The 27,490-nt window shown below is 37.0% G+C and overlaps 1 protein-coding gene across 1 annotated transcript in view; it reads right to left on the bottom strand.

Annotated features, from left to right (window-relative positions):
* The window catches only part of ROBO1 (roundabout guidance receptor 1), a 374,240-nt gene extending 361,462 nt beyond the window's left edge, over nucleotides 1-12,778 (bottom strand). The window contains exon 1 of the mRNA XM_079154970.1: nucleotides 11,496-12,778. Coding sequence (XP_079011096.1) covers nucleotides 11,496-11,550 — 55 coding nt within the window. The 5' untranslated portion in view covers nucleotides 11,551-12,778. The remainder of the gene's footprint in view (nucleotides 1-11,495) is intronic.
* Between the last annotated feature and the right edge of the window lie 14,712 nt (nucleotides 12,779-27,490).

The raw sequence follows: 27,490 nt of genomic DNA on the forward strand, positions 1-27,490 counted from the left end.
CAATGAAAACAATATAACCAAGGAAAATATTTATTAAAAGAGGAAAATTGGAAGAAAATGGGAATCTTGCACCTAGAGAAGAACAGGTCTAGTATGAACTTAATAATTTTCTTTGAATACGGAAATGGGTCTTTATGGAAACTAGATCAGATTTACCTTGGGTCGATCTGGGGGGTAGAACAAGGCCAATTAAGTCTGAAGTTGAAATCAGGTTTAAGCTGAACATGAGGAAAAACTTTATGACTATTTTAAGTGGACATATTTGTGCTAAATGACTTCTGACACAGAAAGCAACAAGGGAACATGTGATCAGGGTACTGCAGAGAAGACAAAAGTACAAAGAAAAAGTTAATTGTCTAAGGCAGTGTCCAAATGATGCTCTGATAAGTTAAGAACAATAACACAGATCCCATTTACCTGCCACTGCTAGCCATACCCTCAGAAGGAATGCCAAAAACCCAGGTCTTTATCTCTAAGAATCAGGTCACTGAATTTATATTTATTTTATACCACCTCTTCTCCATGTGGTGGAAGGTTTTGCAAAAATTAAAAAGATCTTATTTTAATAGACAAATTAAAATTGTACATATTTATGGTATAAAACATGATGCTTTGAAACTTAAATACACCACGGTTTGGCTAAATTGAGCCTATTAATGATAGATACAAAGATGTGTACACGCACACACATATACACACACGCACACGCACACTCTACATTTTTATATTCTAAAAACAGGTTCATAGAGTGGTGGTCATGCATGTCTATATAAAATCACTTATATAGCAATCAGTCATTTACTGTAAATTCCTTAATCACAATTAATGAGTTGGTTTTTGATTTTTTGGGTTTTTTACTACTTTGTTGCCTGGAAAGTGAATGAAAGACTGAATGAGATGATTAAATAATATCCTGTAAAACAAAAAATCATCATGAATAAAATTCTTATAGTCAATTTTTATAAAGTCTACCTTTTCTGATACATTATGCCAGCCTCTCAGGTCAACACTCCATCTGTCTCTATTACTTCTCCTACTCTTTCGACACTCGTTGGGAATCTGCTTATTCCAGAAAGATTTTCCTGACTCAGTAAATCCCCTTGGTCTATCAGTTTCTCAAATGCTTTTCTCCCTTTTCTCATCCTATCAAAAACATCTTTCACTACCATCATGCCAATAATCCAGCAATGTAATTAAACATTTTGCTGACTATATAACTGGGTCTTTTATTAAAAACATTTACACTTTATCAGATACATCTGAAACATTTTTAAAATTGTCTAATAGCGACAAAAGTTGACAGTTGCATAATGATAACAGTTTATTATCATGACTGATATTAAACTGCCTATTGAGGAATAAAATAATGCTCTTTAGCGCCATTGATAATCACCAAGTAGTGTTAAATGAATGGTAAGTTGCAAAGCAATGAACACATGGAAATAAGTTTATTGTGAAGTATACCTTAGGACACTGAATAAAAGCTAAAGGATGAATGATCTCGCTGATAAGCGGATGAGGACATATAATGGGGGGTTGGAGGGGTTAGTGTTAGGGTTAGGGTTAGGTTTAGGGTTAGGGATAAGGAGGGTGGTAAGAATGGAGGAAGGAAGGACCGTAGAGAGGGAAAAGAGGGGCGGGAGGGGTGGGGGGAAAGGGAAAAAAAATAACAATGAATCAAACAATATTGCCCTATGTAAATTTATGATTTTTAATTTTAAAAAAATATTTAAAAAAGCCTTGAGGATAAGAATCCAGGTCTCATATAAGGGAAGGTTTCAGGTATGATACTGTTTTCACTAGTGATCTAGAGTAAAACATTGAGAAAAAACTTGATCTTCATTTAAGCCTCTATCTAAGACTAGAAATAGAACTACCTTATGACCCTGGTATACCACTGCACAGTATTTACCCTAAAGAATTAAAGTCATCGTACTATAGTGATACATGCATAGCCATGTTTATAGCAACAATTCACAATAGCCAAATGATAGAACCAGTCTAGGTGTCCATCTATGGACGAATGGATAAAGAAAATATGGTATATATACACAATGAAATTTTATTCAGTCATAAGTAAAATGTCATTTACAGGAAATGGAAATGACATTTACATTTACAGGAATGTCATTTACTGAAAAATGAATGGTACTGGAGATCTTTATGTTAAGACCATTATGTTAAGTGAAATAAGCCAAATTCATATATTTTCTTTCATATGTGGAAGACAGAGGAAAAGAAGAAAAAGAAAGGTGGGAGGAAAATCTCGTGAAAATCTAAAAAAGATCAGCAGGGTAGAGGAAAGGGACTGGGGAGCAAGAAGAGGGAAAGGGGAAATGCTGGGGAATGATACAGGCCAAATTATACTGTTATATTTGTGTACATGTACTAACATGTAACAACAAATTCCACCATTATGACTAACTGTAATGCACCAATACAAATATGGAAAATAATAACATGTCACTAAGTAAGCCTTGTATTCTCAAACTCCAAAAACAGACTCCAACAATCAGTTTCTTAGAGAAGTTAGATGCCAGTAATGCTACTTTCTACATATGGAAATTTCTGTTCACTTACACAGTACAGCTCTCAAAAAACTTACTTGTTACTTACTAGCTCAATTTTTTTCCACCAGCTGAGTAGCGCTGAATTCCACTACACCATGTGTTGGGGCTGGACCTTTCCTTCTGTGTTCTATGGTGTGCAATACTAGAGTGAACTCTTTTTCTGTGGATTATCATGTGACAAGCAGAAGAGAAGACTAGACAATAAGATATAATATAAAAATCTAACACCTACAAAGGAACTGTAGACACAACCTAGTTTCCTTCACAAAGCAAACATCTTGACCTGCTATATACATACTTTCCAGGTTCATCCCCATCTCACTGAAGGCAGATTAGTATCTGCATAATTGTAAAGAACAAGAATTCTTGGATCAGCCAAGCTGATTTCAATGCCGCACTCCACCTAACTAAATGACCAGTTGACAGTCAAGGAGCTTGACTTTCCTGAATCTCATTTTCCATGCTGACAAACAGGGATAACAGGACTAAAGCATGGTTGCTTTAATAAATAACTGAGATAAGACATGTTAGCACTTTGCCAGGCACATAATAACACTCTATAAATTTTAGGCTTTACCATTATTCTTCGTCTTATTATTAGCAATATTATTGATTCCTAGTCCTTCAGATTTCGTGTATACAAGTGGGCCTATACTGCATCCATTCATCATTTACTCGTGTTTTCTTCATCATCATGGAAAATAAATATATGTAAATATATACACACTCCTACGAATTGATGAGTTCCTAGAAGTTCGAATAACACAATGCATTTCTTTTCTTGCCACATTGACTCTAAACAAAAGCTTTCCTCATGATGCCTCTAGTCCATCTGAATTCATGGAAATTAATAGCAAAAATCATGCCGATGAATGCCCCTTCTATTTGCACAGATACCCAAATGAAGGCTTTGCCTCTTCCTTATTTTCCACAGCTGAACACAATGGGTTCACATCTTGGAGGGTGCAAAGCCAAGAAAGCACAACTAGGAGATGAAAGAGTGGAGAAAGATGTATTACCTGCTGCAGGGAGGGAAAGCACTGGGGTTATTTCCAAGGTAATGCCCTTTCAGAGGATTGGAAGCATGGAGAATTTTATCTGGGAAGCTTATATATACACAGGTAGGAAGGCACTCTAAGGGTGGACACACACTAAGCTGCTCAGTTTGAGGTGCACATTTCTGAGTCTGCTCAGTTTAAGGTCACAGTTCAAGAAGGAAAGATGGCACAGGTATTTCTGGGCATGTTCAGTTTAAGTTCAGAGCACACATTCACAAAGGTTAGGATGGCAGGTATAAATGCTTTGGGGCATGCTCTTAAGAGTCAAAATTAGTTTAGGTCGCCTAAAAGAATGAGTCAGAGGAGCTGGTGACCTTGATGGGTTGTCTACAAGCTCTTGCAAAGAGTCTTTGCTGACACAAAGAAAGGCCAACCCTGAAAGTGCGTTAATACAAGAGATTTACCCCTGAAGTTACTTGCCGCGCTTAACAGCTAGCACTTGTACCTGTATAGGTTTTAGCAATATATCACTGAATAACTTCATTAGCTTAAGAAAGGTATAGTTCCAAGTTTTATATCAGATTGCTAGGAAACTTTTCCTCCTCTTCAGATATAAAGGCAATTACAGATGAGTTTTCTCTTCCACAGCCAGTACAAGGCAGTTTACTTGAAAAAGCCAACTTGCTAATAGAATGGTGTGGAGACACTGAAATTACTTCCCAAACCAAACAACTAAAGTAGTTGAAAGCTACCCAGAGGTGTGCAGTTAACACGTACAAATGTGCTTTAACTCACTTTGTTATATGAGCAAGCACCATTTTAGTGAAGTTTCAGAGTAATAAATCCTGTCTTTTAAATCAAGCCTGAGCAAACAAAACCAGGTTTACATTCAGGAAACTAAAAAGCACATTTTTTTTTTTTAATTTTATAAGAAAGGAATTGCAGATAGATACATTTCTTTAGCCAAATTAAAAGTCAGCTCATTGTTACTAAGAAAAAAACTGTATGCTCAACTAGAAAATATAAGAGCCTATCTCAGTGACATTACATGATGCCAAATGATCTTGAAAAAGACATTTGTGGCCTGATTTGGTCATTCTTTGGCCCCAATTCCTTTCCATGCCCCTGAAATCTCTAATAATCTAAAAGAGCCTCAATCACTTTTGTGGAGGGAAGCTCAAATCTGGCCCGTTTCCTCTTTTACTAAAGATTCAAGAATACAACATACCAAGTTGTTTTTGTTGTTGTTGTTGTTTTCCCATGATGGCACATAAATTATGGCCATATATAGCATGTCACAAAGAATGTCATGGGCTTATGAACATTGTCCCTTGCCATCTTCACTGAAATCTTAAATCAAGACGTAACATATAACTGAAATGATTTTTAAAGCACAATCGATGACATGTTGCTATTCCGTTATTCTTCAAATTCTACTTCTCACATTCAAAGGAGAATTTGTAGGAGACGGTGATAAAATTGGGTGTTCTCAGATCTCCTTGAAAATAATTGTGGGGGCACATTCTGAGGACTCCCTTTTTCTTCCACAGCTGACTGAGGACAAGTTGTTCTTGGCTCTTAGGTCCTATACAGACGAGTTGAATATTAGATATACTTTGAGCTGGAAACTTTGAAATCCAGTCATGAGCATCTTAGAAAAAAGTAACCAGAAGTGCTTTCGAATATGTTTTCTGGTAAAACTTCTTCCACTTTACTGGATGACTAACACAATTTAAAAACAAACAAAAAAAAAACCTCAAAATACAACTCAAAATACAATGTATTACTAGGAACCAAATCCAGCCAGCTAGTTCCTATATGATGCATACAAATCAATCACTTGACACAAAAAGATTATATTCCCACTTAACACAGAACCACACTGCTCTGTTGACATTTGCTTGTATCCATTGATGGTGCTTTTAACGCTTCATTTAAGTGTCAAACTAGGTGACAGGCATTAAGCCTGGAGACTATTTAGCATCAAGCTCGTGATCCAAGAACATTTTCTACAATTGTTTACCTTATATACACTCAGCCTCAGAAAATAAAATGAATTAACTAAATAAAATAAATAGATACTCTTTTCCAGCTCTAAGTCATGCACAGCTGTGAGCACCTCAGAGGTACTTCTCTCCTTGAATGAAGTCAGAAAGATATGCACAGTCATGCTGTTCAAAATATTATTTTATGTGTGGAACAACACTGTCATAAGATGTTTGGAAGCCAAGTAAAATCACAGAAGTACAAGATTTGTAGCAGCCTGTTTTGGCTGAAGGGAAATGAGACTGAGTTCTCCCATGAAGCCAGCAACATGACACCTCTCAGTGTCAGAAAGAGCCTTTGGATGGAGGGAGAGAGAAAGAGAAGAAAAGGCAAAGAAGTAGAGATCAAAGCTATCTCCCTGTACACTATAATCTTTTTTTTTTTTTTTTTCCTTCCTCTTCAACAGCAAGATTGAAGGAAGGGGCTAAAAGTGGAGGGAGTAGGGAAAAGGAAACCATGTTAATCCAGAATTGTAAAGAAGGGAGGTGGTCTTTTGATCTCCACAGGATGGCAACTTTATTGGCTATGCATAAGCAGTTTCCAACCAGCTGATCAACCAGGTATTAATGCTGGACCCTTCCATGATCAGTAACCATGAAGTGAGTCATCTGTGAACAGCAATCAAGCAGAAGGCTCATCTAAGCCTAAATGACCGCCAGCCCATATCTAACCCAGAGGGTAAGAGCAACCACAGGGGAAATGACTGTCTCTCCACAGGCTCTTCTCTGACAAGCACCAATTATTTAGCTTGGGACTCAGAGTGAAATCTTTCCTCAAGTGTGTATGAATGAGAATGGCATCCATTTTCCAAACACAACCTGGGATCTATGAACATGCAGCAGTTTCATAACAAATATTCAGTCTCCTTTTTTTCCAACAGGCCGGAAAATGCAGACAGGACCAGGGTTAAACGTGAACTGGTTAGATTTAAATGATTGACTGTCTTGCCTGATAACAGAAAAGTTTAAAGATCGTTTTCTTAATGACAGGAAAACAATAGATCTCCTCCAAAATCTTAACTGTAGGATTCATAGTCCTATTTAGGTAGTTTGTTGTTGTTGTTGTTTTGGTTTTGTTTTGTTTTTTGTGATGCTGGGGATTGAACCCAGGGCCTTGTGCTTGCAAGGCAAGCACTCTACCAACTGAGCTATATCCCCAGCCCCAGGTAGAATTTTGGGATAACTTTTAATATAAAAAGTGACTAGGGCTGGGGTAGTTGCTCAGTGGTACAGCACTCACCTAGCATGTGTGAGGCACTGGATTCAATCTTAGCACTGCATAAAAATAAATAATAAATAAAGGTATTGTGTCCATCTACAATTAAAAAATATAGATTTTTTTAAAAGGTGATTGAAATGTAATCTTTTTATTTAAATTTTTCACATCCCTTTTCAAACTAGGAAAGGACAGGTGGTTAAGAGATTTGGAGTAAGCCTATTTCAAATCTGTGCTCATCCAAATCTCCTAATTTCTTTATGATGTTTGCACAACTATAAAATAAAGGTAATATCTTACTAATAACAGCACCTATGTCACAGGCTTCTCCCATGAGTGACAGTCACAGCTCCATGGCCTTAGTCGGGAGTATCACAGTTTCTATTTTGTACATAAAATTTGAACTCGATCCCACTGTTAAATTATTTGTCTTTCATGTTATTGGTCTCCTTCAAGCAAGTGTTATGAAACAGACTCCTCTGTACACAGAGGCAAGTCAATATTCTAAAATCTTATTAAACATAGCTTTAAAATTTTTTCTACACTACATTTACAGATTTAAATTGGTTTTTGTTTTATGAAATGCAAAATGTTTAGTTCTTTATATGGTTGAAATATGGGACAGATACACTGATATCAAATTTTCAGAAATCCACATTTCCAATTTGCTTCTCTTCCTGTGTGTAGTCAGAGGGTGCACTTAGATGACATAGATCAGGCTGCAACTTATATATATATATATATGTCATATATGTAATGTTATATATATGCATATAATATATTATGCAATTACATATATATATTAATTTATTTATTTGCAATGCTGGGGATTGAACTCAGGGCCTGCACATGCTAGGCAATTGTTCGATCACTGAGCTACATTCCAACATCCCCTCCCCTACAAGTATTTTAAAGTTAGTTTACTTCTGGATCTATTTCTACTATACTTCTCTTCCATTTGCCTTTCTTGTTTCTAAATCTCTTATTTGCTCTATAGATTACTTTAGTCCTGATTTTAATTGAATGACAACTTAAATTCATTATATTTTCCCATAAAAAAATCAAGTTTGCAAGACAGTTTATGCTTTTTATGTTAACATTTTAAAAGGGTGCAGAAGTTAACATAAGTACCTCAGTTTATTAGCACATGAAAACTCAGTCACTAATGATCTTCGGTAAAAACTCTTATCCTAAATTTTCTTCCAATCTTATTCCTGTTGTTCAGTTATTTTAATTATAGATATAATTACATGCATATAATCTAGTAAATGTGAAGCTTAATAATAAGCAAATAACTGTTAGTTTGAAATTCAGTATTTTATACCACTTTAAATCACAAGGGTTGTCAAAGCAAAAATTAAGGAAAAAACTTCAGGTAAACTTCTGTTTAAGACATTTTAACCATAAACATAAACATCTTGTGCATTAGAGGGTCTATTAAAAGTAAATAAAGGTATTTTTTTTAATGTCACAGCATTCAGGTATACGTATTTAAAAGCCAACAAGATTATAAAGAATCTGAAGAGCACTTGTTGGAATTACCCAAAAATTTTGCCAGAAACAGAGAAAAGGAAGTAGGGAAGTGGGTAGGGATGGGGATACAGAATGAGAGAGACAGACCTGAGTCCTGGAAAGTGGCTGGAAGAGTAAAACTTATTAAAAAAAAAAAAAAAAAAAAAACTCATCTTAAAAGAAAAACCAGTTCGCCAAAATAAAAAAGAAAGAGCATTGGTGAACTGTCGTCACTTTATTTCAAATTCAGAACTCATCCTAATTTTGAACTGAAATTCAATCACTTTTTCACTTAAAAGCAGGTTTTAGCAAATGGATTTGGGAAGAGGAAGTCTACACAGGAAGAATGTGGGGAATCAGTTCCAGAGAGAAGACAGAATTTTTTCAGGGTGACTCCCTCTGCTCCCTATCCCCACCACTCACCAAAAAATCTAGTTATTCAAAGAACAGAACAGAGATATACAAACTAATTAGATAAACTCATCTTTAAAAAATAAATTTCTAAAGAAAGTTCCACTTTCCTCAAATTTTATTTCACAAAATTAAAAAGCTTTATATTATAGCATTAGGTTAAAAAATAAAGGGCTACAAAATGCAAACACTCTCAAACATAACACTGGATGTTAAGTATGCCATCCACACACCAAAATGGAGATGATAATTTGTTTGAAGAAAACTACAGGACTTTTATAAATTGGCAGCCAGTTAAAAAGAAAGAAAGAAAAAGAAAAAAGAACTGACAACCAATAGATGCTTTTACAGGTTAAATCTTGTTGAAGGTGCTTAGCCCCTCAGTACACTTTGATTTATTTAAGCTCACCACATTTCTGTTAAATACACTCCATTAACAAGAGATAGACTGTGATCTTAGGCTTGAGGCAAGACATGAAACACAATCTTTCAAGAACTTCATTCATTCCCTGACCAGGTGTCTTGAGCACACCAAGTTACCAGTTACTTATCTGAGTTCTGTGAAGTTTTATTCATTTCAGTAGGGCTCTACAATAGCAGGCTGTCATTGAATCACCCTAGCAGCCCAAGGATTTGACTGGCCCTCCCAAGTTCAGATACACAGCAGGAGTGAAATTATGAGAGCAATGATAAAAAAGCTTCAGGTTAAATATGAGGAAGCAACTCAAAGATACCTCTGGCCTGGAACCTGGCAAAGTAGATAAACACACCTATTGGGAAACTTTTGGTTTATAAGAATCACCAATGGCTAAAATGGAAAATTAAAGAAAAATGAAGCTAGAAATCAAGTAAGATTCTAAATATGCCACATATCTATTCAAATAACCCTCAGATATTAAATACTAACAAATTATTAAATCTGTAGGACAATCCACTCCCATATATTTCTTCAGTGAAGACAGAATCTGCACAGTGACATGACCAGCTTTCCATATCCTGTTAGTGAGACCCTATCTTTAATCTACAGCCATGATAAAATGTCCCAACATATACAAACTGAGCTCAAACGGTGACTAATGACCATTAATCCCCCTATCTTCAGTAATCTGCCCCTCCAGTCATTTATCACCCTGACACTTCACTTTACACACGTGAATAAACTTTAACCGAGGAGGTGAATCAACAAAAATCTCAAAGGTATCTGAAGCTGTAAATTAAACTAGGGGGAGACAGAGCAAAGAGAGACAAATAGAGAGATCAGATCTTAATGTTTTTGATTTGCATCCATGGCTGGGGGTGGGGGGAGAGCTATTCAATCACTCAGTTATGCAAACCAAGGGAAAAGCTGCCTAACAGAAAGGAGAAGCTGGAAGTGGGGAGAGGTGGCCCCGAAGAGTTAGTTTAATGTACTCATCCACCCACTGTGACATCTATGAGATATGAGACTGACCCTTAAGTTTCCGTTTTCTTTAAAGAAATACAATTAATGAATTTCTTATTTAGTTCAAATGTTCCTACTAACTTTTAGCCAGGAAGCACATCCCACAGATTTCAATTCTTTTAGAGGTTTATCAGTCATAGGTTAGCTGATGTGGCTATTCCCCGCCCCCAACTTTTCATGTTCCAATAATTATTTGGCTTCAGTAAAATCCTTGCTCAAAACCTAATGGATCACCATAGACCAAAAAGGCTCAAATTAACATTCTAAACGATTTCATAATTATGCAAATTGAGTGACTCTAACCTATAGGCCCTGATGCAACATGAAGCTCAGCATGCCACTATAAAAATTCCCTGAGGTGCAGTGTGTGTGTGTGTGTGTGTGTGTGTGTGTGTGTGTGTGTTTTAAGGCCTGAAATTGGATCCATGATTGAAACCAGAATCTACCTAAAGGAAAGAAACAAAAGTTGAGTCGTGGCTCAGTTCACCCACAATAAAAAAGTTTCTTAGGGAGTACAAGAAAACTATTTCCAAGTGTAGATACAGTGCGTAACGCACTCTTGCCAGAAGGTTCCCGTTGCAGCATCTCTCCAACACTTCATATGGAGTTTCAGTACGATTGAATTAATCCTAAAAATTCCAATTCTGTTTTCCCTCGCCAAGGAGAATTCCCAGGCAACTAACAGATCCCTTTCAGATACATGCAATCGCCTGTTTTCTTTCTAAACTCAGTCAGGCAGTGGCTAGTTTATATCCTATCATAAGGAGGAGTTATTTCCTGAAGTTTCTTCAGAATCAAATTTAATTACAGACTTTGGTTACATAAAACAACTACTAATAACCCCTTGTGCTCTGAAGAGGAGGGGCGGATTGGAGGACCAGGTTCTGGAATCCCGGCGAGTCTGTGGGTCACAAATCCCCGCACATCTACCTCTCTCCCCCCGCCCTGGGAACCGGCCGGAGGATGATACTCATTTGCAATGGTCCTGGGGGCCCAAGCTCACCGCCAACCTCTGCCTCCTCCCACCCCAGTGCTGAGACTTGCTTTTGCCCAGAGTAGGGCGTGCCCTGAACTTGGCGAAAGGCCGAGGTCTGCGAGGAGGTTTGGGGGGAGTTTGGGGGATGGGGGCAAAGGGACAACCTCAAAAGCGAACTAGGAGCCTTTTCGTCTAAAAGTTGTGCAGGGATCGAGACCCTCCGGCCTTAGAAGGGAGAGGTAGCCAAAATACAGTTCGGGTTTGATTCTGAAAAGTGGAGAGGGGACGAGCAAGGGAGATCAGGGTGAAGAAAAGACGCGGATTACCTGAACAGAGACATATTAATCCAAAGAGGTAAAAGTGAGCAGGCTCCGCGATCATTGTCCTTGGGTGGATCCTGCATACAGTCTCATGCCAAGAGAAGGGAGTAGAAATGGGGTTCCCAAATTTATGAAGCCACACAACCACACACCCTACACAAAGGCTTAATATAAGCAACGTGGGTCAATCCGCCAGGAGTTTTCAGGGCAATTACTTGTCGACCCTTCCGGACGCTTGTCACTATATCTCAGATCCCTCAGTAAAGGAAGAATTCCAAGGCTTGTCTTCTCCGGCCCCCGGGTTTCCGAAGAGGCTCAGCCACTTCCAAGGACCATCCAAATCGAACAACAAAGAGCCGAAGCCGAGGATCGGTCTTGCCGTTTCCTGCCTCCACGGTCTTGCTGAGCCTCCCTGCGTGCGCCCCCACAATGTGTGCCCGAGCGCCGCTGAGAGGGCTAGCGCGGGGCGGCAAAGTTGGGGTGTGAGAACGGATTAAGGAGGGCCAAAAAGTGCTTCTCCGTATACAGGCGAGCCCAGCCAGCAGCTGACCACCCGCGCAGGCGGCGATGGCAGTCAAGATAGCGGCAGCAGCTCCGGAGCACCGGCTCGGGGTGCCGGGGGTGTGCCTGGGTGACTCCGCGCGCAGGAGGCGAGCGAGGGGGCGGTGCGGCAACAGCGACTGCCTGGGCGGGCCCTTGTTCCCATCACTTGGGGGATGCGGAGGGCACTGGGGACAGCAACAGGACCGCGGACACACGCACGCCTTCCGGGCGCCCCCAGCTCCGCGAAGCGCTCAACATCGCCCCTAGTCCTTCTTCTGTTGGGGCGCGCGCTCACGGCACCCCAAACTACGCGGGAGCCCAAACTTCCTGGGGTGGCTGCACGCACCCCTGGCTCGTGGAAACTGCAGAGAAGAGCTCTCGGACCTCCCCGGGGTGGTGGAGATGGGCGAGGAGGATGCGGCTGCGGGTGGGAGCGACAGCCGCCGAGGCTCGCCCGAGCTCTGCCGGGATCAGCAGTGTCTGAAGTTTCTGCTCTCACGCTGCCTCCTCTCGGGCTCAATGCTTGTGGGTTTCCCCCAATGTCCCCGCGGCTCCCAGTTTCCTCCCTGTCCAACCGGCCCGAGAATACTTAAAGGGGCCGCACGGTCCTCTCCATGCCTCACTTTACGCTCTCCAGGCGTTGGCCAGGCAAGTTCTGCTTGTTAATATTTCCATCTACAAGCCAGGGGTGCCCGACTGCGCCCTCAGGTGAGAATCCAACTGCTCAGGAGCGGAAATCCAAGCGAATGAGAACTTGTCTAGTTTCTGGTGCTATCCCTATCTCCCCTGCACCTTTCTCCAAATGGAACCTCCCAGCCAAAGACTTCAAAAATCCTCCTGGTCCAGTTTAACCTCTTCCTTACCACTTCCAGGGATTGGAATAAACTCTCAGATGACTCCACCCTCACTCCTCCCTGTCTCCCCCCTCCTTTTTTTTTTTTTTTTTTTTTTTAATCAAATTTGAACTAGGAGCCATTAAGACAGGAAGTAGACAGAGGATGGTGTTTATCTCTAGATGAGCTTCCATTACAATTCCCTTGCTTTTTAATGAAGTTTTTAAGGGTCCTATAGAAAAAGACTATCCAATTCGAGGGGCTGGGTAGGGCCATGGGATCCACTCAGTACTTTATTCCAGAACCTCTCCTTCAACTTCATAAACTCTACATATTAGAAACTAACAATGAGGAAACAGTTAACAAAGAGAGACCAATTGGCGATGGGGGCAGAGGAGGAGAGTTGATCCTTTATTAGTCCAGCTAAAAGATGACAAATAAAACTCTAAAAGTATTTAAACTCATGGGATGTGCTCTTATGAGAAGCCTTTCCTCATTTTTGAACCAAGACCTGGGTTTTCAAAGTCAATTCTGCTACCTCGAAATTCCAACCTGCTGGTTACTAGCTCTGTATCCATGCCAGGTCTGTTTTCTCTTTTGAAAAAATAGGCACTATAAAGATACTTCCTGGTTTTAACAAATCGTACTCAAGAAAAGCAAATATGGCACATCGCATAGGCTTTTGTCCATTCATTTAGTCCTCCTCCTATTAAATAACACTCTATGGAAAACACCTAACACATGTTGAGTGTTTGGTATTCCATAGGTATTAGTACTGAGAACATTCTTGTTAACAAATTGTTATCTACAAAAATATGTACAATAACTACAAAATGACTGTTCAGTATCTAGCAGGATATTTAGGAAACTGCTTTCAATTGTTGCCTTTGGAGGGAAGAATTCCACAATGGATAGGTAGGGCAGGAGGATTTTATCTTTTCTGTGTACTGTTGTGTTCTCCAATTTTTTTTCTGAAAAAGTGAGTTCATGCATTACCTAATGAGAAATAAAATTTTAAAAGCAAGCAGCATGTTCATTTTGGTTGCAGCTGGTAAAACCAATGACCTCAGAGCAACATTCTGTGGAAAGAAATTCTGGTTAACAGCACCTATCTTTGAAAGTGAAAGATAGTTTAATCCTGAGAAAGCTGACTGAAAATTCAGTAAACAGGCTAGAGATAAGAATTCAAAGACTTCACCCAGAATCTTTTCAGCAATAAAAACAAGAATGTGCAGTAAATGCTGAAAAACGGGCATTGATTTGGTCTTTGTGAAAGAATATTTAGTGAGAAACATAGAATATAACTTTTTCTTGGCATAAAATGTGCTTTTAAAATAAGCTTACCTAGTAATAAAAAATAAATAAACTAAAATGTGGTGAGAGAGAAGACAAGCCAGAGAAAATCCCTCAAATCCTCATATCACTTAAGTGCCTTTTAAATAAAGGTTTGAACTACCACTCAGTAAAGGATGTATACGGTTTATTTTTATTTACTTTTTATGGTATGGGAATCAACCCCAGAGCCTCAGGTATGTTAAGCCCATGCACTACCACTGAGCTACACTTCCAGTCCAAAGACATATACCTTTAATATTCTGTGGAATATTTATAAGAATCCCTATTGCATTGCTCCCTTAAGTGGATCTCCTGGTCTCCAGCAATTTGCTAAATACATCTCTCAAAATCTATTTCACCATTTCTTACATTATTGTTGAATGAAAATCATATTACAACTGTGTTGTATTTCTCAACTTCGGAAAGCAGCGTCCATCCAGCTCATCTGTTCCACCCATAGAGATATTATCCAGGAAAGTCAGCCACAAATATCTTCCAGAGTTCTCGAAGATTTTATAGCCAGCCCCCTGATGAGAACCATCATCACCAATTTACTTATGTTGGTCTTTTCTTCTTCTCCCACTTTGTCCAAAGGGTATGTTGTTCTGTCAATTTTTATCAGATGGTATCTAAAGATAAGAATTTGTATTCAGAAGGTATTAGGAACCTATAACAAGTGAAAGTCAACAAACCTGAGAATATTCTTAACTACATACTTTCACTCTGTCATTCACTCTTACCCATGCAAATAAACACTGAGTGAACAACATCTGTGCTCAAGTAAAGGATACCAATAGTGCAAGATGAAAAGATTATACTACTCTCCAGGCTCTGAGAGCTCTTATTATGGGGAAATAGAAGCCCCATGTCAGAGAATTACCTACAGTAGCCCTAGTAAACGAAGAATACACAAAGAATAGACCAAACTCCAGAGTGGAGTCTGTCTGAAACAAAAACAAAGTATCATTGGGGTGAAATGACAGCTCATACATTCCTGGAGAATATAATATCTGTCATAGCAACTTCTTCCCTTTCCACTTTTGAACATTAAATTACCTAGAAGGATGCACAAAATGCTGGATGTATCTATATGAATGTGCATGCAACCATAAATATGTACGCATGGGTAGGAAACACACTCAACTTATGTCTTCAAGCAACTGAGGTTGTACAATGGACCTCTGACTCATTCCACGCTGGTTAGGAGACTCAGCATGTAGGGAGAAAGTGTCTTAATTTGCACTTGGGAATTCTATTCTGATCATTATGATCAGAATGAATGATGGGTTTTAAAGTTCCATTTAGAGGATTCTCATCTCATTTGCAGCCTATGAAATTCAGGATCCCTTAAAGGTCTCTTTGAGAAGTTTGAAGAAACCCCAAAATGTTACATTCTGGTAGTCCTATGAAAAGGGACTTTTTGACAGACAAAATTCTAAAGCAACAGTGATCTCCTGGGTTGCTCTGATTTGAGTTTATCTTTCATAGGAGTAGCTGCAGGAACTCAGGAAATAACAAAGCTCCCCCAGGCCTCTCCAGGGATCCCAGATAGCACTTACTCAGATCAGGAGAAGGAGAGTAGATTTCCTAAGGAAACTACAGACCAGAACATCTGCTGTCTTTCCTTCTTAGCATGAAGCCTTAGAATCAAACAGAGCCTGGGATGCAAGCCACAAGTTCCAGCAGATCTGGTGAGCAGATCTGGCAAGAAGTACACATCAAGGCTGTGATGAATTCTCCAAGATACCATCCCTCAGGGTACAACAGCTAGTTTAGCAATTTTAACATGAAATTGCCGAATAGTCTGTTTAATCCTTGGTATCTAAATTAATGGCCTAAAATGAACATGTGAATGTTTTCTCAAATTTGGAAATAGAAGCCCCATGTCAGAGAATTACCTACAGTAGCCCTAGTAAACGAAGAAACTCACGATGGAGGAAATATCTACTGTTTTTCAAGAAACTAGGCCTGTTTAGTTTCTTCTACATGTACGCAGGGTACATTTTAACAGCCTTATTTTTATTTTCTTCTCTGTCCTTTAGAAGAGATAATTATGTGCCCCAAACCAGAAACCAATGAGAGAGAAAAAAGATTCCTTGGGTTAGACATCTTCATTTAAAGACTTAAGTCACTATAAACTGGGCCACGTCTTCAACACAGAATTTTTTCCCCCCAGTACTAGGGATTGAACCCAGGAGCACTTAACCACTGAACCACATCCCCAGCCCTTTTTTGTTGTTTTTGAGACAGGGTCTCACTAAGTTGCTTAGGGCCTCTCTAAATTGCTGAGACAGGCTTTGAACTTGTGATCCTCCTGCCTCAGCTCCCAAACTGCTTGGATTACAGGTGTGTGCCACCCTGCCTGGCTTTAATGCAGAATTTTAAGGGTTGCGATAAAACCTCATTGGTACCACTCCATTATGTACTCCAGTCATGCTAAGGCTCTCTGAGGCTTTATTTAAAAATGGAATCATGGTACACTCAAGTTTGCTATGGAATGGCTCTATGATTGCCTTTTAGCACCCTAGCATCTTGGAGGCAATGTAGAAAAATCTAAAACTAGGCTATTTATACTGGCTTAACTCTTTTGATAGAGCCTGGGACCTTCAGTTAGAGCAACAAAGGGTCTCACTAGAATTTACACCTTTCATGTTAACAGATGGTTAGCTTTTGAAGATAAATAAGAGGACACAGGGAAGTAGCGTTAATTGAGGCACTGTTTGGAACCCTTTACAAACATTATCTGATCTAATTCTCACCATGCTCTTGTGAGGTGCTATCATTATCCCAATTTAGAGATGAGGTTAGGAGAGTAAATAATTAACTCCAATTTCAACCGCCAAGAAGCCACAAAGCTTATATTTGAACCCAGCTTGTTTTGAACCAAAGCGAATGGGGAGAAAAAAAAAAAAAAAGAGTTCCCTGGAAGGAAAAGCTTGGGATACTTCAGATTCAACACATTTAAGGATCCCCCCAAACGCTTTAGTATGCAAATGAGCATTATGAGTCCCCAAGGAGGGATACTTTTGAGCAACTTGCCTCTTCAGTAAACATTACTGTCTGTAGCATGTTACTCTTGGGTTATTTTCTCTAACGCCCCACACCTGAATGTTACAGATCTTCCCTTTTCCCAACTAAACTGCATATGGATGTTACTTGGCAGGAAACTTCTCTGTGTTGCAATGAGGAACACAATATTCCTTACTGAGAAAAGACCATAAACTGAAGTAACTGTACTTCTAGATCATTCTTCATAAAGCAGTGGGAGGGATCCTGTTAGGTCCTGAGTCAGACCTAGTCTCTCCTCTGCTCAAAACCCTCCAATGGGGGCATCTCATTTCAAGTTCAAATGCATGTCCTTCCAGAAGTTCACAAGGCCTGATGTGAGCTGGTCCCCCATCATTTCCTGGCATCATCTCTTCCTACAGTTCCTTGTCCTTTGCATGGACAGTTCCACCACGGCGGCCTCTCTACTGTTTCTAGAGCAAATCAGATAAGCGCAGGCCTCAGGGTTGGTGCATTTATCTATCTGGAATACCCACCTCCATATATCTGCAAATTCACACTCTCCCTTCTCTTAGATTTTAATAATAATATCAAGACTTCTCAGAGATACTTTTCTGAACACCTTCTTTAATAGTACATCATTACACAGTGCTTCTCATACCCTTTTGATATTTATTAAGTTTTTTGGCTTTTCCTTCAAAGCACTAATCTCCATCTAAGATACTACCTATTTCCTTCTTCATTTTTATTGGCTGCACCTCTCATGCTAGAATGCTGCTTGAGTCCAGGGATTGTTGACTATTTGGTTTACTCATATTCTCAGCATTAGGAACAGTGCCTGACACCCAGTAGACACTCAAATGGTTACTGAATGTGTGATTGGATGATTTCTTATTTCACTACTCATTAACTTTTTTTTAAATGCTTCTTTATTGGTCTTAGTTCTATGGTTCTAAAGTTTATTTTCCCCAATGATGGTCAGCCATTATCTACTTCAATTAAAAAAAAAAAACAAAAAACTAACAATACACTCATGAAGCTGATGTCTCAGTGAACTTTGATGACTTCAAAATTAAAGTCTGGCTAAACAAGCCCATGCTTATTTGGGTCAAATATTTGGGAGCAAAGAGAGTAGAACCGCTGACTGAGTTTAAAGAATACAACATCACACTAGATGGAGTCTTTGAAATTAATTCAGTCAGGCATGGTGGCACACACCTGTAACCCCAGCAGTGCAGGAGGCTGAGGCAGGAGGACTGCAAGTTCCAGGCCAGCCTCAGCAACTTAACGAGTCCCTAGGCAACTTAGCAAGACCCTGTCTCAAAATAAATTTAAAAAATAAAATAAAATAACTTCATAAATGAGGAACCAGAAGCCTAAAGAAACTTTCTGCAGAAAACATCTTTACTTAGTGCTCTTACCCAGAATCAGAACCCAGTCCTCTTAAATTATTAGGGAAGATTTCTTTTCACCAGAATGTTATTCAGAAATTCCGGAAATTACTTTTTTCCTTTTTTTTGGGGAAGGGAGTATTGGGTGTTGAACCCAGGGGCCCTTTACCACTGAACTTCATTCCCAGTTCTTTTTATTTTATTCTAAGACAGGGTCTCTTTAAACTGCTGAAGGCCTCACTCAGTAAGTTGCTGATTGTAGTCGTCCTGTCTTAGCCTCCAGAGATGCTGAAATTGCAACTAATTGTCATTAGGCAGAAATTCTTTACCAAAATTCTCCACTTTTAGGATATTTTTATCATTAGACACAGCACAGTATAATACCTGTTGCATTATACAGTGAACTTTACATATCTCTGATCCATTTCCAGGTACCTAGAAATCATGTTTTGGGGTTAGTTTCCTGTTTTGTTTTGTTTTGTTTTATCTCCAGTTCCTAACAGAATAAAAAATATAACAGTCAACATTTGTATAGCATTATGTGTGAGAGGTATTGTTCTAAGTACTTTACATATTCAAACTCTCATTTAATCCTCAGGGAATAAACATCATTAGGTTAGTTACTGTTGTCATTCCACTTTATACATGACACAGAGAACATTCAGTTGAGCTCAGATTTGAACCTTCGCCCTCTGAATCCAGAGCATTGGTTTTTACACTCATACCACACTATGAGATGTGAATAAAAGATGTTGATTAAAGTCATGTTATTCTTACAGATTCGGTTCTAACTGAAGAAAGCTATCAGTGCGTAGGTTTTGTTTTGCTTGTTTAAAGACGTTCTATCATTCTGGGACTCAGGATAAGAAAGTTTCTCTGAAGTATATACAGTTGGTATTTCTTCTTCTACATGGAAATTTAGAGTTTAAATCTTTTATAATTTTATACCCAGAATGTTCAAAGTAGCTGTATGTTTCTTTTAACTCTAATGAGATAGAATGGGGAAAAAAAAAAAAAAAAAAAAAAAACATACAGTGCAAGTGTGTTAAGATATTCAAAGAATATTGAAAAACATCAAGAGGCATATACATTTATATCTTATCATAGGATTTTGCTGTCCTTTGGTTTTTTACTTCCCAATATATCTGGAACTAAGTGTATACTATTCTAATCATGAATTAAAATTTTCTTAAATTGGGATCATAGTTAACAGCTGCACAACTGAAAGACATACTCTGTAAGCTTACAATTTGAGCACAAACTGACGATTTTGTAAGTAATTTACATTATGTGTAATTCTGCAGATGTGTTTTACAAAACTGTTTAATGTTTTTGGTTTTTCATTGCTTTTGAAAAATTCTTTTCGGGAAACGTTTGCAGGACTGAGGTACATATGTTGGAATTTACGTCTTACCTCGTATATTTGTTGTGTTTAGTCCCACCTGCTGCTTTATTTATTCTGAGTATTTTACCTAGACTTGAACAGTTGCTTTAATCAGTTCTTTAAAGAAGTATGTTAATTTGAAAAATATCTTGAAACATATCAAAGTTTTCTATTTGGAGGATATTGTCTGGGTGAGTAAATAAAAAGTAAACTTAAACATTTAATGTCATACTAACTTTGAAAAAGAATATTCAAATTTATCATAAATAACAATGACAAGAATAAAGAATATGTTAAATGATAATATTAAGCACATTTAAGAGTTATTTATTGTATAACCTATTAATGTATCCTCTCATAGTGTATGGAACAAAATAAGGACTTTGCATTTGGAAAGCTAAATTGGGGCTTTGTGATTTAATAGCTGCCTGGTGTGATTGAGAACTAGAATTCTAAATATGGAGGTGTTCATTCTTGTGGATAAATACTGAATCCACATCCTACAATTGTCGCTAAGAAACAAACTGCTGTTGAAAATTGACATGAAATGTAAACCTACTGTCTTAACAACAAGGATAATTATATATTTTCCCTAGAGTTTAATCAGCCCCTCTCTAGTATCCTGGCCACATTCCAAAAGAAATCATCCAATTCCATTATTCTACCCAAAAGTCTTTGTTGATTTGATCTAATCTCATCTTCTCAATTTCCTATCACTATACACTACTTTAAAGCTGCTTTATTACACCTAGAAGATAGAATTTCACTGATGCAATGCATATCTCATTTCATTTATGCATCATATGACTATCTCTGAAACAAAGCAGATGCTTGTTGAAGTTAGTAAAACAACTTTATCATCAAAGGCATTACACAAAAATTATTCTAATATACAAAAATTTCTAAGTATTACTTTTTACTTACAATCTTTTAACTACAAAATAAAAAATTGCTTTACTAATTTATCATGTCAGTGTTTTGCAAAAGTAAAAGTACATACTAGAAGTAATATGGTTTAAATTCCTGTGTTTAGATACTAATTGGTTCTAATCTCTTCTGTTTGCAAAATAGGGGCAATATATTTTAGAACATTTGGAAAATACAAAAAAAGAAAAATTTACAATAATTCTTTCAGACATAATCTCACATGCAATCAACATTTTATTGTTTGTTCTATTTTGAAATTTTGCATGTATAGAGCTTTCTTCTTTTAATGTGGAATAATACACTAAATACTGCTATGAAACATTCTTTCACTCCATAATCTGTGTGATAAGAATTTTTTTCAATGTCATAAAATATTCAACACCATTATTAAAAGAAATAATCCTATCATACAAATGCTTTAAAATATATGCAATTCATCTCCAATTGCTAATTTAAGTTATTTTAATGGACACTAAAGTACACAGGATCTGATTTTAAAAAGTCGTATTAGGATTATTTTGCCACTAAAATTGAAATTAAATTGTTTTAATTGCAGATATTCTGTTGATGAAACACATACTTTCTACAGTTTATTACGTTATTTGAAGTTACTATGGAGACTTTATTTAAAATGTCTTAGAACTAATATACCTAAGAGTAAAGATCATAGATGACAATGAACAACTAGTAGAGCATCCATTCTTTCTTCCAATAGGATTAGTTGGTTCAAGGGATGCCTTTGTTTTCATTACAACTGATTAATACAAGAAAATGTTTGTATTTCACAAGTATGCTTCAATTTCAGAAGTTTTGCATTCACACCAGAAAGTAAATATTTTTATTTCAGAAAGGGCAATAAATCATAACATCAGGGCTTTTTCTTGTTATCTTTGGAATTAAATATAAATTCAAGACCAATTCATTATTTTATATGTGTTTGTTTCAGCTGGAGTATATATTGTCTAACATTTGGCTATCATAATTATTGACAATAACCATGATGTGACCATACATAGTAGTCTAAATAGGAATCAGCCTAGATGTTTTATGTGCATACTGATTTATCCAAATCACAGTAATTTAGGCTTTAGTTAATATCACTTCTTGATTTTCTTACTTCTTTCCTCCTCCCCCCACCTGATCACTCTTTTCTTCTTTTTTCAATATTTTTGTGCAAGGGATTGAACCCGAGGACATACTTTACCTCTGAGCTACCTCCTCATCCCTTTTTATTTATTTAATTTTTTAAACACAGTCTCACTCAGTTGCTGAGGGTCTCCCTAAGTTGCTGACGCTGGCCTCACATTTTCCATCCTCCTCCCTCAGCCTCCCAAGTTGCTGGTATTACAGGCATGTGTTACTGCTCCCTGCTTTCATTTGCTTCTAAATTCCACATTTGGCTTACCATACAATAGGAGTTAGAAAATTTCATTACCTACCTTTTTCCTGGTGAAATAAACCATAGAGTCAGAATAATTAAAGAAGAGACATCAATTCTTCCTTCCTTCCTTTCGTCCTGGGGATCAAGCCAGGGGCAGTCTACCACTAAGCCGTAACCCCACCCAATCCTTTTCATTTTCATTTTGTTGAGATAGGGTCTCAAGTTCAAGTCCTTTTCATAATAATTCTTTTTGAAATAGAGTCTCAAGTTCAAGTTCAAGTTCAAGACTGGCCTTGCACTAACTTGTGATCCTCCTGAGTTAGCCTCTTTAGTCGTTGGGATTACAAGTGTACACTACCATGCCAGATCAAACTTCAATTCTTGGATGCTTTAGAGATTGAAGGGTGAGTAATTTTTAACTTTTTAAAAGTCAGAACTTTATCCTGAAAGTCTGTGTTTTAAATAATTGTGAATTTTTATCACTTCTGTTTAACTTGAGCTAAAATATAAAAGCAAAATCTACTTAATAAACCAGATTATCCACGGCACTAAATTTTTATGATCTTGTTTCCTTTAATGTTTCCAAACAATAATACTTTTGAAGGTAATAATAAATGTAGAGCTATTCTTTTAGACACAGACATATTTCTTAGAACATCATTAACTTTGTTTCCAGGTAGAAGTTGTGTGATTAAAGTAGGTAAACACACATTGAAGAACTTGCCTTGTAGCCCAACTTGACCATAGTAACTCCCATTCACCCTTTAAGACTCAGATCAAAGTCTCTTTCTCAGAAAAGCCTAGCTACCTGACATTTCCATTCTTATCAAATGGGTCAGGTTCTGTGTGAAATTTTCCTAGACCATTGCTCTCCATTGTCCTGATCACAAATAGTTGCTGTAAAATTACATCTTTTAACCAAGTCTGGTAAATACCACAGTGGCAGAAATGACTTATGATTTGTTTATCAAAGGTCATCGAGATGAGATGGGGTGTATCAGGATGGTAAGGCCATTAAGCATGGTTTCATGCTTACAGTTCTGTGTTATATGCTAAATTTTATAAAATAGTTGAAAAGAAAGAATAAAAAGATTATCTATATGCAGATTGCAAAAAAGATTCATCCTTTTTTGCATTTAATCTAACTATCCAGTTCCTAAAAGGAAATGGGCAATTGCTAAAAGGTTTACTTTATTTCAATGTTCTCAACCAGGGGTGATCCTGCCCATTACCCCTAAATACTCTCCATTGACATTCTGCAGTGTCTAGCGACATTATATTGTCACAGCTGGGAGAAGGAGTGGAGGAGGTAGTACTGGTCTCTAGTGTGTAAAGGCAAGGAAAACTGTTAGATATCTTACATTGCAGAGGACAGCTCCCCTCCCACAACAAAGAAGGAACTGACCCCAAATGTCAGTAGTTGTCAAGATTGAGTAATTCTGCGCTAGTCTGTGAGGATCAAATAAGACAGTGGACACATCTTATCAGGGACGTAGAATTAGGTAATAAAGAAACAAGTTATGTCATGCTCACTATATGGGAGAGTGCTATAAATATTATAAAATTACATAGAAACATATCTCAAGATGTTATATGTCTTAAAAAAGAAATTGTAGTCGCATTTTCCAAAAAAGTTATCATGCAGAACTTCAACAAAGAGTTATCTCTTTTCTATATGTTCTTTACTTCCATATATACTCAGACTTCATGGAGTAAGAGAGATGATATGTGAAGGTGAGGCAGAAGACATAGCTGAGTTGGTGTGACTAACTAGTTGATGAGTAAAGTTTTATGGTAATAATTCTATATGCTACCCAATGTGGCACAATGGAATGGAGATAACAAAATCTTGCTCTTGTGTGCATGTGACTTTGAATTATACAGTGAATGTAGTCCGCTAATATGTTTCAGAGTATTATCAGTAATTATTGAATATGTACTGTATATACTTTTTCTTGTATTTCTCTATTTAAAAACAGATATAAGACATACTACTGATCTTCCAGTTAATTAGGGGTTAAAGTGATATCTCAGGCAACTCTAAAGTTCTAGTGTTTATTGTTTACTTAAACTTTGTTCTTTGGAGCAGGAAAAAGAGGGGATTAGGTATAAATATAGAATAATGGTGAAGTGCAATGTTTGCCCCAATGATCTGTAAGGAGATATGGACAGAAAGGCCAGCAGTCTCTGACACTAGCTAGCTAGGTGATCATGGCTGAACCTCTCAGTCAAGACCTGTTCTTTCTATACTAAGTACAGAGTTTAATAGTTCTTACCTTCTAGGAGTGTTAAAAGGAGTCAAACAAATAATACACATAAAGTGCTTAGCATAGTTCTTAGAACAGAGTAAAACCATGACTAAATATTCATTGATTAGTATTACTGTTATGATTTGTGTGTGCGTGTGTGTGTGTGTGTAAGAGATCTCTATCCTGAAAACCTCAAGATTAAGTTTATAGTTTGTAGAAGACCGAAAATTCTTTTTATAATCAAAAAAGGAAAGTGTATAAGAGCCGTTGCTGACTTTGTTCAGAAACCATGAGTATAATTTTTAAAAAATCTGCACACATTAAACTTTAAAACAAGTTAAATTTTATTTTATTGGATGATATTTGCAATTTAGATAGAACTCAGTACTCTTAAATATTAGTATTAATGGTGATCTGTTTTTGAATAGCCCAGATTGGGTATAGGACTAAAGTTACCATGGCATATCTAAAATGTGACCATCCGGTCATGATGAGATATGACTAATGTAATATTCTCAAAATAGATCCCCTCTTATGTGTGAGAACAAGTAAACATGATTCTAAGATTAGTGGGATAAATTGATATGCAATCATATCTCTTTTTCAGGTTTCTAAACAAGGGGAAGATAGTTCCTGATTATCATCTGCAATCAAAACAATGATTGTATAAATAACAGATGTATAAATGTGAAAAATGTCTTAATTGTTCTAAAGCCAACAAAGGACTAAATCTCCTAAATTAGTAATTTGGCATTTTAAAAAAGGTATCATTTTCCATTTAATCCTCCGACAAAACAAGAAAACCCATTCACAGTAGCATTTCATTACAAGTTCAGAGATGTACAATGTAGTTTATATAGGGTATAATAGCAAAAAAATGGAAAAGAAATATTCAATGTATATATATATAAGTATCATGAAATGAACTTTCTACGTTTATCTATGGGTAGGTGAGACGTAAGTAGGGAAATCAAAAACTTCTAGAAGAAAGAATCAGAGTTATTCAAATCTGGGAAGACAAGAGATTCCCTGATCTTATAACAGCTATATGTATGGTATAAATTACTTTTTGAATACACAGTAAAGAAAAAACATCTTCAGTACTATCTTAACCTTGAGAGAAAATATTAAGTTGTTAATTAGATTTTAGTCAAGATGGTCTTCACATTCTGTAATTAATCCTAGCACTTTTTGAGAAGATTTCATTAGTTCCCAATAAAATTATTGTAAAACAGTAAATAATAAAACAAATTGACCTTAAAATATTAAGTGTAGGAGGGATACTATAGTGTTTTTTAGTGTAAGTACTAGTAAATCATTTATTTGCACACATATTCGTGAGATGAAAAGTGCTAAGATAGTTCTTTCCTTACCCTGCCACACTATGAGAGAAATAATAGGTTCTCTCTATATAGAAACTTCTTTACACATATTAGGAATTTGTCATTTTTTAAATTTCCTTCAAATACTAGAGAGTATTTACTGAAGACTGTTTCTTAGTTTTTCATGCATAGTCCTTGGACTAATTTAAGATAGTAAATTCACTAAAGTTATTATAAATGATTGAAAACATAATTCAAATCACAAGGTACCCTATACAAACACACATGAGCATGTACACACATATGAGTGTGCAGGTGCGCGGGCGCGCACACACACACACACACACACACACAAACACATACACAGTTTAAAGAAACAGAAGTAGCTACTAGGTCTCTTTAATTTATGTTTACATATTTCTTCATAATGGAAAAGACCTCCCCTATGAAATGTTCCCATTGGCAGAGGGTGATTGGTACACAATGCTCTATTGCCCTCTGCTGGCTGGAGTATGATTGCAAACTTCCTATATGCTCCTTAACTATATAGGGACCTTAGAAAACTAAACATGAAAGATAAAGACAGTTCTAAATAAGATGGCAGAGGGCTGGGTATGTAGCTCAGTGGTGGAGAACTTCCCTAGCATGCATGAAGCTCTGGTTCAATTCCCAGCACCACAAAATAATAATAATAGTATGGCAATATCTGAGAGTGATAGTGAATAAATTTAAGACATTTAAGAATTTAAGACATTCTTAAGTTCCAAAACCCTAAATTTTGCTCATTTTTAATTAGTTTTTCATAATATCAGAAAAATACGATGATTTTATATAGTGCTAAACACTCCATTCATTCAAAATAACACTGTTCCATAATTTTAAAGTGTTAATTGCATGACTCATAGTTGTCTAGGAAGTCCTGGGATTTTCCAACAAGCTTTGGATGACATTCTAATTGTTGGTACATTTGTGGAATATTTTTAAGATGATATTATGTGTACCAATGTGAGTTTATTTTTAAAAAGTAAGATCTAGTAGAACCAATATTATTTGCATATTTGTAATAAAAACAAAAATGTTCCTTATCAACTAAATGAATTATTTATTTTGCATATTTGTCTTTTTTAGAGTATTCTTCATATGCTGTTCATATCTCACTGAGGAAAAGCCAACACTGGTGTAGAATGGTGTACATATTATTTAATAAAAATAAGTGACAATAGCTCAAGGAACATAAAACACATTGAGTTATGTATCTACTTGGTTTCATTTTAGCCCTGCATGCTGCTTTAATGCTTGATTATATTTATGTCAAAGACATTTCCAAATAATAGTCTTACCATCCATGGCAGACTTCATTATTAGGGTGGCTTTGCTGGTTTTTCAAAAATATACTTTAAATCCAAAATTTAAAACAAAGTTGTCACTGTATTTTCAAAACCTTTCCTGTATTTTGAATCTGGGATTAATTTTTTTTGTTTGTTCGTTTTTTGTTTCTGATAGTTTCTTACAGCTACAAAATACACTGAAATGGTCTGGGTTTGATATCTTGGAGCACATTTATATAACTTGAGTTATAGTTACTTGAAATAGGACTTTTTTCCCACCTTGGGCTCTACCTTCCCATTCT

This window comes from Sciurus vulgaris (assembly GCF_902686455.1).
Source record: "Sciurus vulgaris genome assembly, chromosome: 10".
Classification (NCBI taxonomy): Eukaryota; Metazoa; Chordata; class Mammalia; order Rodentia; family Sciuridae; genus Sciurus; species Sciurus vulgaris.